General features: G+C 44.7%; 1 protein-coding gene across 5 annotated transcripts in view; it reads right to left on the reverse strand.

Annotated features, from left to right (window-relative positions):
- The window catches only part of EHMT1 (euchromatic histone lysine methyltransferase 1), a 138,831-nt gene extending 132,166 nt beyond the window's left edge, over nucleotides 1-6,665 (reverse strand). For 3 of the 5 annotated variants that reach the window (XM_035112766.2, XM_035112753.2, XM_035112752.2), the window contains exon 1: nucleotides 6,590-6,665. In XM_035112766.2, coding sequence (XP_034968657.1) covers nucleotides 6,590-6,610 — 21 coding nt within the window. In that variant the 5' untranslated portion in view covers nucleotides 6,611-6,665. The remainder of the gene's footprint in view (nucleotides 1-6,589) is intronic. The other 2 variants (XM_035112762.2, XM_060270630.1) reach the window with 2 other exon arrangements.
- Nucleotides 6,666-12,757: the final 6,092 nt, after the last annotated feature.

Raw genomic sequence — 12,757 nt, forward strand, 5'->3', positions numbered from 1 at the left:
CCACATCCCAGGCTAAAAAAAAAAAAAGGTACATTGTTCCTCTGATGGTTCCAGCAAGAGATCACAGCAAAAGATCTGAGAACTACAACTGGATAAAATAATCTGTATTGAGCCTTGATTTGCAAATGCCAGTTAAAATACAGCCTGCAGTATCTGGACTAGAGGCAAATGCAATTCATCTCCAAAAAGAACAATTCCAGAATGAGTCAGGAGCTCACAGCAGTCATGTTCTCCTGGCCTCCTCCAAATCTGACGGAGATCTCCTCATTTAAGTTGCATCCACTTGGTGAGCCCTGGGATTTCATGCCGAATCACTCAAAACAATTGACTCTCCAAACCCCTCTCCTCTCCTGTATGGACAAGAAAGGAATGCATTCCTGTGTTTTTGTCCTCTCCTGCACAGCATAGAATAAACCACTTACCTGACCATAATCCTAGTCTAGCCACACCACTCCAAATTTCATCCCTTTAAGCTGCATGCTGGCTATTCACATCCACAGAAAAAGGCAGGTCTTTCTGTGCTGCTTTTATATTTCAATCCACTTTCTCTTCCCACCCCCCTCCATCATTAACATAAGTCGTCATTCATTGGCCTGGAGATGCACCACTCCACCTGACATAACTGAAAGGGAAAATAAAAGGAATTGGTTCAGCATTGAATGCCCAGGCCTTTGGCCCTGGACAAACTCAGCTCTTATCTGATCAACTAGGCTGACCGCCCCCCTCCCCAAGCACTGAACTCCATGTGAACTATTCCCCACACTAAGGAAATATTTATTCACACAGGGCATAGTTAAGATATGGAAATCACTCTTTCGCTAGGTAGCTACTGTGACCTATTTAAATGGCTTTAAATGTTGATTAGACAAATTCATGGTTGATGATGCTATCAATGGCAATTAGGCACATTCTACCTCCAGAGGCGGCTTGTCTCTAAATCCCTTTGCTAGGAACCACAAATTGCTGTTGCACTCAGGTCCTGATTTCAGGCTTTCCACAGGTGTATCTAGTTAGCCTCTCTGAAAACAGGATGTTGAACTAGATCAGGGGTTCCCAACAAAATTTTCTCGAGGACCCCTCATCGAGCCGCTATTGTGACAAGGACCCCCATTAATTCCTAATCCTAAAATTAAAAAGTGAAAGCCAAATTAAGAGTCTTTTTATATTTTCTATTTATACGTTTTTTACAGTTACAACAGAGTACTCCATCAGTATACAGTTAGTTTTAATTTTCAGTTCTTAATGAGATGAACCACTTTTTAACCAACGGTCCATTTTTAACCACGCGAACTGTAGCTTCCGCAAAAAACAACGCTTTGTTAACAAACACTACTGTTTTGCAAAGAGGCAGCGTGCGCGCCAGGGAGGGGGGAGGGGAATGGAGAAGACAGGGTACCTGCGCAGTAGCGCACAAATGAAGCCGACGCGCGCAAAGCATCTTGGGGAGGTGAGCTGCCTCTTTGCAAAACAGTAGTGTTTGTAAAGCACCACCTAACGGCATACAGCAGAACTACTGCCTCTATCTAATTCTAGTTTTGCGCTAGACTCTGCTCATGCAGGAAGCGGCCAAAACAAAAAATCTGTTATCATACGAAATATATTTAATATATTTTTTAGCATCTTGCGGACCCCTCTGGCATAGCTCGCGGACCCCTTAACCAACCACCATTCCCAATAGTCTTTAGGAGAAGACGCATGCTTTAAATCTACAAAGCCATTGCCTGGCAAAACCTGATCTGCGTGCTGTGCTGCTGTGTGAATTATTCCCAAAAATGGCACAATGAGAAAGTCAAAGGAACAGCAGCCCCATCTAAAACTGGCAGCGAAACACCCTTCTCTAGTAGTTAGTTTGGCATGTCCTTCTTCTGTTATTTATCAAATTAAATGCACTCAAGGCAAAGACACTGGCTCTTAATCTGAGAATCGTGGGTCCTACTACCGTAGGCCAGCCCTGAAACTCAAGCAGATGGCCTTGGGCAAGTTACTTGAACCTGAGCATGAAACAAGAATATTTATGCAATACTTACTACCTGCACTGTCAGAGGCAAAATAAAAAAATTCCTTCAGTAGCACCTTAAAGACCAACTAAGTTTTTATTTTGGTATGAGCTTTCGTGTGCATGCACACTTCTTCAGATACGAAGAAGTATATCTTCAGATATCTGAAGAAGTGTGCATGCACACGAAAGCTCATACCAAAATAAAAACTTAGTTGGTCTTTAAGGTGCTACTGAAGGAATTTTTTTTATTTTGCTTCGACTCAGACCAACACGGCTACCTACCTGTAACTAGAACTATGTCAGAGGCAGTGTGCTTTTAATACCAGTTACTGGTGGGACCCAGGTGGCGCTGTGGTTAAACCACTGAGCCTAGGGCTTGCTGATCAGAAGGTTGGCGGTTCGAATCCCTGTGACGGGGTGAGCTCCCGTTGCTCGGTCCCAGCTCCTGCCAACCTAGCAGTTCAAAAGCAGGTCAAAATGCAAGTAGATAAATAGGAACCGCTACAGCGGGAAGGTAAACAGCGTTTCCGTGCGCTGCTCTGGTTTGCCAGAAGTGGCTTAGTCATGCTGGCCACATGACCTGGAAGCTATACGCCGGCTCCCTCGGCCAGCAAAGCGAGATGAGCACCGCAACCTCAGAGTCGGTCACGACTGGACCTAATGCTCAGGGGTCCCTTTACCTTTACCTTTACCTTTACCGGGAAATAGTTCAGGGAAGAGTTGCTGCAGGCTTCTCACAAGCATCTGGTAGGCCACTGTGAGAACAGGATTTGTTTATTTTGTTTGCTTGTTCATAATATTTATACACCGCTTTTTTATTTAAAAAAAACCTCAAAGCGTTTTTAACCTTAATTTTTTGACATATACAGGTGAAACTCGGAAAATTAGAATATACAGTACTCAAAAAGTGCATTGATTTCAGTAATGCAACTTCTTATTTTTTATTTCAATTTTAATTTTTACAAATGCTTTCTTTTGGAAATTCCGCAGTAATCAAACGATTAGTTATAATCATACAAAAACAAACAAAGATAAACATCGCTATGACATTTCATTAATGACATTCCATTTATAATTGACCCGCCTAACAACAAATCATGGCAATGACAACAAATCAAGGCTTGACATATCTTGCTTTGCATGCCATGCATCTATCTCATAGATTGGTTTCAGCTTTTAAGTTGCGTTACTGAAATAAATGCACTTTTCGACGATATTCTAATTTTCCAAGTTTCACCTGTATATAAAATCTGACTGATCTGAATGGAAACAGAATCAATCTATTTTATGTGATTATGAAAAATTAGAGCAATCAATTGTTTCTATTAAGTGGCCCTGCTGTGTTTGTTAGTATTCCTGTTGCAGTTAGAAGTTGCTCTTGGTTATTTTTATGAGTAAAGTGACTAATAAATATTAGTAATATTAATAATTCTTAACTGTAGTGTGTATGGGCTGCACTCACCTCTCACCTGTGGCTCCTATAGGCTGTTAGCATGCAACAGCAGCCACGCCCCAGGAATGGCTGTGACTGGCCAGTTAAACCAGGTGAGAGTCACTGATAAGTTTCAAATCCTCCCCCTGCATACAAAGACAGGCTCCCGTGGATTGAGCAGATGAGAGCAATAGTGGGTCCAATGGTTAAGAAGGCGGTTTCTGCACGTGCTGTAGAGGGAGGTGTGGGGCAACTAAGCCTGGTCAACCTGGGAAGGCAGCCCATCTAAGAGAAGGGAAACTTACATCCTAAAGCTCTGCTGCCTTGTGGGATAGGCTCAGGAGTAAATCCAGAGTGGAGTCGCCCAAAGAGTTGGATGGTGCCTTGTATGCCTCCTTCCTGCAACTCCTGAAGATAAGATGGTACCAAATGTTCTGCTTTCCTTTGGACATCGGTGAGGGCAGCCCAGGAGCTCCCTACAAACTGCCCAGGCTTGCGCCCCAGGGAAGTCGCTTCGGTGCTGCCGACACAGTAGTTTGACTTTACCCCAGGAGGTGAAATGTTTTAGTGGTGGCTTAAAAGGCTCAGGCAGTATGTGGACCGAGAACTCCCAGAAGTGCAAGCTGGATTTCGAAGGGGCAGAGGAACCAGAGACCAAATAGCAAACATGCGCTGGATTATGGAGAAAGCTAGAGAGTTCCAGAAAAAAGTCTACTTCTGCTTCATTGACTATGCAAAAGCCTTTGACTGTGTCGACCACAGCAAACTATGGCAAGTTCTTAAAGAAATGGGAGTGCCTGATCACCTCATCTGTCTCCTTAGAAATCTCTACGTGGAACAAGAAGCTACAGTTAGAACTGGATATGGAACAACTGATTGGTTCAAAATTGGGAAAGGAGTACGACAAGGTTGTATATTGTCTCCCTGCTTATTTAACTTATATGCAGAATTCATCATGCGAAAGGCTGGACTGGATGAATCCCAAACCGGAATTAAGATTGCCGGAAGAAATATCAACAACCTCAGGTATGCAGATGACACAACCTTGATGGCAGAAAGTGAGGAGGAATTAAAGAACCTTTTAATGAGGGTGAAAGAAGAGAGCGCAAAAGATGGTCTGAAGCTCAACATCAAAAAAACCAAGATCATGGCCACTGGTCCCATCACCTCCTGGCAAATAGAAGGGGAAGAAATGAAGGCAGTGAGAGATTTTACTTTCTTGGGCTCCTTGATCACTGCAGATGGTGACAGCAGTCACGAAATTAAAAGACGCCTGCTTCTTGGGAGAAAAGCAATGACAAACCTACCGTAGACAGCATCTTCAAAAGCAGAGACATCACCATGCCTACAAAGGTCCGTATAGTTAAAGCTAAGGTTTTCCCAGTAGTGATGTATGGAAGTGAGAGCTGGACCATAAAGAAGGCTGATCGCCAAAGAATTGATGCTTTTGAATTATGGCGCTGGAGGAGACTCTTGAGAGTCCCATGGACTGCAAGAAGATCAAACCTATCCATTCTTCAGGAAATCAGCCCTGGGTGATCACTGGAAGGACAGATTGTGAAGCTGAGGCTCCAATGCTTTGGCCACCTCATGAGAAGAGAAGACTCCCTGGAAAAGATCCTGATGTTGGGAAAGATTGAGGGCACTAGGAGAAGGGGACGGCAGAGGACAATATGGTTGGACAGTGTTCTCGAAGCTACAAACATGAGTTTGACCAAACTGCGGGAGGCAGTGCAAGACAGGAGTGCCTGGCGTGCTCTGGTCCATGGGGTCACGAAGAGTCGGACACAACTAAACGACTAAACAACAACAAAAATGGAAATGGTTTTAACCACTCAATATAGGCTTATGCTATTATTAAAACAGCAACAACCTTTGAATTAAATTACATAAAAAAATTCCTTCCAGTAGCACCTTAGAGACCAACTAAGTTTGTCATTGGTATGAGCTTTCGTGTGCATGCACACTTACCAATGACAAACTTAGTTGGTCTCCAAGGTGCTACTGGAAGGAATTTTTTTATTTTTTTGTTTCGACTACGTCAGACCAGCACGGCTACATACAGTAAAGTACAGTAAATAAAGAAATCTCTAACTGAATTTTTTTTTAAAAAAAATGCACAAATACAACAAGTTCTCCCCCATGCAAAAAGGGGGGAGGAGCAACAGCTTTAAGGGAATCTGATGCAGGTAGCCTCAATTCCATTGGCGGAATCGGCACCGTTGCAAGTGCCACACAATACCCGTTCCGCACTTGTAAGGACACAATTCTTTATAGCGCTGTGCTTCCCAAAACTTAGCTGTGCTATTTTCGGCGCCTGCTATTAAAAACGTTCCCGTTTCTGCAAGCCCACCCAGGTGCTTAGAATGGCTGAAGTGACTGTAATGTGCCTTACAGTCTTAAACTTTTTGTATGTCTTAAAAAGCAAGTTTTTTTAATAAAAAAAATAATCTAAATATTACAAAAAATAAAATAAAACCCCAACCAATAGTAACGAGGGGGAGGGGGGTTGGATTCCCCAACCCTTCCCGCCCTCGGCTTGACCCGCTGAGAGCCCCGCAGCATGGACAGCTCATAACAGCCCCTGTACCCCGCGCCCTGAATTGGGGCATAAAGCGGCCCTGCCGTGCGCTTTATCAAGGCCACACGCAAACAAGCACGCGCTCCGCCCCCTTCTCTTCGGCTGGCCCCGCCCCTCCGACGAGAACCCGGGCCCGAGCACGCCGAGGCCTCTCCACGCCGACCACGGGACTCTGCATAGTCTGCCACCGCCGGGGGAACCCCGGAACCTGCATAGCAGCTACACCACCCCGCTTCCACCAAGCGCTCTATGCAGGGTTACGGGATGGTCATCCTCTCCCGGGCTGCTTCCCCCCCCCCGCGGTCGCACACAATGGAAGCGGCAAGCACGCAGGCTTTCCTTTGGAGGGACTGGACCGAACCATGGGATGCGGGAGGGTGGGTGCGAGTACAGAAAAGCGTGTGTGGAAGCTTCGGTGCCAGGTCGCGCCTCACTCTGGGCGATGCCACGAGCGGCCCTTCTTTCCCCGCACCCCAGTTTGCCCTCGACACCTCTTCCTCCTCCTAGTTCCCGCCTCCTCCTCCTCCGTCCTCCCACAGCTCCCCCTCCCCACCGAAGCCCCAAAAGAGTTACCAACCTCGGCATCCGCTGTGGCCATGGCCGGAGCAGCCCTAAAGCGTAACTCCGCCCACTTACTTTTTCCCCTTCTCCCTTTTTAAAGCTCTCAGGCGTGCGCCCCGCCCCCTTCCATTCATTCGCTTGGGAGGCTCCCGCTGCGCCTGCGCCTCTTTGCGTGTCATGGCGGCGCCCACTACTCCTCGCTGGATGGCATGGCGGCGCCCATGAAAACTCCGTTTGTCCGTACAGTACTGCGCCGGGCCAGGAATGCACACATATCCGGGAGAAAGGGAAATTATTGAAGGGGAGAGGGAGGAGAGATTTAATACTACAAAATTAGGTTACGTGCTTTCTTGCACAGCCTTGGGTGCATTTTTGTAAATAAAATAAAAATGCATTTTTTAAAAAATTAAAGTTACATTTTTTGTTCTGCTTTCCCAAATCGATTTCACCTATGGGAAATAGGTTTTTTTATTTTAAAAAAGTTTATATAAAAGCATTTGGATGTTATTTTTGTTGTACAAGTATGTGAAGTGTGATTGTGCACAATTCTGATATTCTCCGGGGATATTGTAGAGCTGGGGGTGGTTTAGAAAAAAAAGCAAGCAGAAAATGTTCAAAGGGGCAGAATGGCTGCCTAATGCGTAAAGTTTACGAGTATTTGTGTTTTGTTTTGTTTTAATTTAGCTCTGTTACGTAGTGGCAGTCCTTTAGAAAACAAGTTGCTGTGGGCGGTCTGCAATGCTCCAGTCTAGGTGCTCCTGTCGCTCCCGACGCCGCCTATCTACAGACCCTGGCAATGTGACCCATCTTCCCGCACGTCTGGCATATAGCATCCGTGAAACGACAACTCTTCCGCTCATGGTTTCCGTCACAACCTGGGCAACTGCCTCGGCGATCTTTGTGCACTGTGCAGGCCTGACGCACTGACTCGACCCCACGGACTGGGCTCTGGCTCGGAGTAGCCTCTAGCTCGTCCATGGCATGCGCAACTTCTATCTGTGGCTTAGTGGCCTTGCGACTGGCATCAAGCTCCTCTCTTTCATAATTCTCTGTGGCGGTGGCCTCCTTCAAGGCTGAAGCAAGGGTAACCTCTTCTTTAGCCACAATGGGTCTTCTGGCTTTCTTGCTGCTCAGACCACCAATAAACCGATCCAGGAGAGTCTCTTCCAGATTTTGGAAGCCGCAGTGCTGAGCGAGCTTCGCCGGGCCATCTTGGTCTCAGTAGGCGCCAAGTGGCTCGTTAGGCAGGCAATAATATCTTTGAGAGATGTCTCACTCAGCTTCGCTGGAGCAAGCAATGCCTTGGCCAGCTTGAAGGTCTCGGGCCCACAATAGCTCAGGAATGTGGCCCTTCTTTTGCCGGCATCGGTGATCCCTTGAGCCACTGCGAAGAACTCGAAGCGTTCGACGTAGTCTTCCCATGTGTGGGGCTCTGATGGCTGGAAGGGCTCCAATACCCTTGGACTCTCCATTGTCCTAGCGGGCAGGGTCATCTTCTCAGCTGGCCAGTGAGTCTTGTTCTCAGCTGCAATCCGGACTCTGAGGCAGGGCTGTGTTTAACCGCTCCTCAGCATTCCGGATCCCACCTTCGTCGCCAGTTGTTGTGACGTGGGGTTTGTGATTTCAGCTCTCTTGGCATAACATGCTGGAGACAGTTCTCTAGTAACAGCTCTTTATTAAAGTGAACAAGACTGACTCTGAGGGCAGGAAGGCTACATTTATAGGGACAGGGAACTAGCTAGAAAGGGATACATTTTGGAGGGAACAATATCAGGCAATCACAGTGCTGCCTTTTGGAGGGAACCAATAAGACAGAGGATCCAAATACAGCAGCTTAAATGAAACAATAGTAGCTGTTCCCTCTGGAACCAAAAGGCAGTTACTTTATCCTAATGCAAATACAGACAATAATAATACAGATATAAAATCCTTTGACTCAATACACAACAAATTTAGAGAAAAGGTGAGTAAAACAAGACATGGCAGAGGTGTCTAAACTCATGCATGGGGGTGGAAAAAGCTAGTACTGTACAGATTGCCAGCCTTATTCTCCTTGAATTTGTCCAATTTCCTTTTAAAGCCATCCGAGCCCTACGTCTGAGACAATTCCCCATGCCTGGAAGTAAGAAATTAAAGCAAGAAGGGCAAGGTGCTTCTTACATTATTGGATACTATAAATTGGAGCCAACTTACTCTCTAACTTTGGATACTTGTACAGGCAAAATAGTACTCTTATGAGTTGCTGAATACACCCTATATTCCGAATCAATCTAGTGTTAGAATTTAATTAAGGCTTGTGTGTTAAAACTGCATGTCAGAAACCCACATGTTAGAATCTAATCAAGACCCATGTGTTTTAAGCATTGTGTCAGACACCTCTTTAATCCCAGGGATTAAACAAGTGTGAAAACCTAATTAAGTCTGGCTAGCAGTTCGAAAGCACGTCAAAATGCAAGTAGATAAATAGGAACCGCTACAGCGGGAAGGTAAACGGCGTTTCCATGTGCTGCTCTGGTTTGCCAGAAGCGGCTTTGTCATGCTGGCCACATGACCTGGAAGCTATACGCCGGCTCCCTCGGCCAATAATGCGAGATGAGCGCGCAACCCCAGAGTCGGTCACGACTGGACCTAATGGTCAGGGGTCCCTTTACCCTTTACCTTTTAATTTGCCTTTTAGGTGATAGCCTGGGGATGAGCCATTAAAACAACGAAAAGGAAATATGAAGCAGTGGGCTAGAGAGAGAGACAGTCAGAGAGCAATGTTTGAGAGCAGTGGTTGGCACCTGTTAAAGTCCAAGGCTGCTGTAGCTATGGGAGAAGCCAGAACCTCTTGGAGTGTTGATGCTGTGAACCCCTCAATCATAGGCTCATCTTGTAAATATGTGCAAATAAACCTGGTACCCCTTCCATTTCGCACTGCTCAGAGACATAAGGACCACCCACTCACAACAAGTGAGTATGGAAACGCTGCTCGGAATCCCGGTGTTTGTAGAACTACAAAAAAAGCCTCTGACCGTTGTCATAGATAATAAGGAGTTAGATGAACCAATCTGTGTACGGTGGCTTCCCTTGTTGCTGTATTTTAAGTGAATGACCAAGATCAGTGGTATGCTTTGTGGTATGCACAAAGCACACATATACTTTGTGTGCAGAAGGTCCTGGGTTCAATCGGTGGCCTTCCATATAGAGTTGAGAAGGACTCGTGTGAGAATAAGTTCCCCCTGTACTCAATAGGACATGCTTCTGAGTAAATATGTTTAATTTTTTATAATCATTTTTGTCCCACCTAAATCCATCAACAGCAGCTCAGTGCAAGACATGATTGTAATACACTTAAAACAATATCAAATCTTTCAAATGTTAAAATACGGCTGAATAATCTGCCCATGTGTTAAGATCAGGGAGCTTCCCTGCACTAAATGAAGCAAATGGGGAGCTTTACAGAAGAGACTTTTCAGTGGCAGCTCCACACATGTAGAATGAATTCCTCACTGAGGCACATCTTATCCCAACCTCATATCCTTTTAATTGTAAAAAAATCCCACCTTTTTTGTTAGGCTTTTAGGGACTGGTGGATAAAGTCATTTATATGATGTCAGTTATGTAATTTATGAGTATCTGAAGAAGTGTGCATGCACACGAAAGCTCATACCTATGACAAACTTAGTTGGTCTCTAAGGTGCTACTGGAAGGATTTTTTAAATTTTGTTTTGACTACATCAGACCAACTCAGCTACCTGTTCGGGTTTTGCTAAATTAGTAGCGTGAGAAACCATCAGATTGCTTCTTCACACAATCAACTCTAGGACAAGCAATTAACACTGGGCAGAAAGCCAAGGTCTACTTCTGCCTTAGTAACTGCGCTCTCATCATAGCTGCCAAGTTATCCCTTTTTAAAAGGGATTTTCCATTATGCTGAATAGGCTTCCTCGCGAGAAAAGGGGAAACTTGGCAGCTATGGCTCTCATTGGTTGGGATCAGCACTGAGACCTGTTATCAGAGAAAGCTAGCACAGTAGGTGGTGTGGTGAGTGTGGTCAGTGTAGGAGGAGAGGTGCTGTATCGGTTGAGAGAGAGACAGAGAGGAAAGGATTTATTTTACTTTGTTTTTGAGTTCTAAAGCTGTACATAGAAACTCTGGATTTTCTTTATTTTAATAAATCCTGTATATAGTTTTACTCTGCGTCCAGACGTCTAGCATAGCTGCCAAGTTTTCACTTTTCTCGCGAGGAAGCCTATTCAGCATAAGGGAAAATCCCTGTAAAAAAGGGATAACTTGGCAGCTATGACGTCTAGTCATTTAAGTTACCGCCAGAAGCTTCCGGAAAGACCTGCGCTGTGTTCAGGCTGACACTTAAAAACACTAAGACTACCTACCTGTAATTTATGAGAATTACTTAAATGATTACAATTTAAATTTATATACCTCTCTTCAACTGAATATCACAGCAGCAGTTCACAGTATAAAAACACAGATATACATAGCATAGTAACAAACAAAACTGTAAAAAAGACACACAGTTTTAAAAGCCATAGATTAATTAATCATATTTATTATATTTTCATAATACCTTACTTTTTATCATTAAAAAAACCAGTGACAGGTGAAGGGAAGTATAGAAATCTTAATTTTAAAAATGCAAGAAAAACCCACCAGAAGACTGTGCTGTAAATTCCTAGAAGGGAGGGGTGTTTATTAAAACATTGTGTTTTTTTCTAACACTTCCTGGATTAATAAAAGATTTCTGGAACAGCTGTTAATTTGGCCACAACTGAGTCCTAAGCTTTTAAATGCCCAGCAGAAAATCTGCGGCCAAAACAAATTTAACCCGATAAAAGGGTTTCACCTTCTCCATCCTACTCTTGCAAATGTTGAAATAAGGTTTATGTTCTGCAGCGCCCTCAAACCTCTCTTGTTGTTCAGAAGTGATTTGATTTAATTGCAAAAATTGGGAAAAAAACAAATTAAAAATGACTTTCCATCCTTCAGCTCCTTTGGGGAGAACAATAAACACCAGCCATTCAAATTCGAGCAGCAATTAATCCTCTTAACAGCCTTAACCGAGACAAAGAGGATGGTTCTCATTCTCCATATACTGGACTGTTATCAGAAGCATCCTGCCTTGTTTGATGCCTTTGCCAATCAAGAGATGTGCTTAGGTGAGAAAGATAGCAGCAGGACTCATACAGGAGAAAGGAATATTCATAATCAGACCTATTAATCAGCAACCAGTGGGCGAGCTCATCACTTTCGGATGTTTACCCCCCAAAACATGCAGACCAAGGACCTGAATTTCCGGAATCCCACTGGGCTTCTTTGTGCGCACAATGTTTTCCTTATGTGGATCAATGGTGCAGGTTGGTAATTTTAAGACAGGCCTTCACCAACCCTGGTGTCCTCTAGATATTTATTTATTCGTGTATATTTGTCTTGCATGTTTCCTCCAAGGAACTCTAGGTGGTGCACACCATTCTCCCCCACTCCCTGTTTTATCCTCATAACAACCCTGCGAGGTAGGTTCGGCTGAGAAGCACCCAGTGAGCTTCATAGCTGCATGCAGACTAGAACAAAAAACCTCCTAGTTGTTAGTCCAGCACCACCAGATCTCTTATTTTATTTCACAGAATCATAGTGTAGGAAGGGACCCCTGAGGGTCATCTAGTCCAGCCCCCCTCATGATGAAGCTAGCATGGCTAAGAGGCAGGGATGGTGGAAGATGCCGCCTGGCAATATTTGGAGGGTACTAGGTTGACAAAGCTTGTTTTAGAATCTGTAATAGGGTCTTTTACACAAACCCACACACACAAACTGGTTGGCTGCATTACTTCACTAACTTCAAAAAGCCAGTCCGGTTGTGCTTGAGGACACTCCAGCTTATTGTGTGGAATTGAACCCCAGATTTGAACCCCCACCCCAAATCCTGCCCTGATGGCAGCACTACAGGTAACTCACATCCTACACTTATTTTACTTATGTGATTGCATCTTTGTGGGGGTGGGGTTAAAATAAATGGAGAACAGAGGATACCCTCTCTCCCATTCATTCCCACATATACCTGCACAAAGCTGCGGTTGCCCGGCTTTGGAAAGGCGGTGCCAGGGCTCTGGCAGACCTAGAGCCCTAGCACCGCCCTCCCAAAAGCCAGACAAAATGGTGGAACTTTTGTAATCTTTTATAAAATGGC

The sequence above is a fragment of the Zootoca vivipara genome, chromosome Z, assembly GCF_963506605.1.
Source record: "Zootoca vivipara chromosome Z, rZooViv1.1, whole genome shotgun sequence".
NCBI lineage: Eukaryota > Metazoa > Chordata > Lepidosauria > Squamata > Lacertidae > Zootoca > Zootoca vivipara.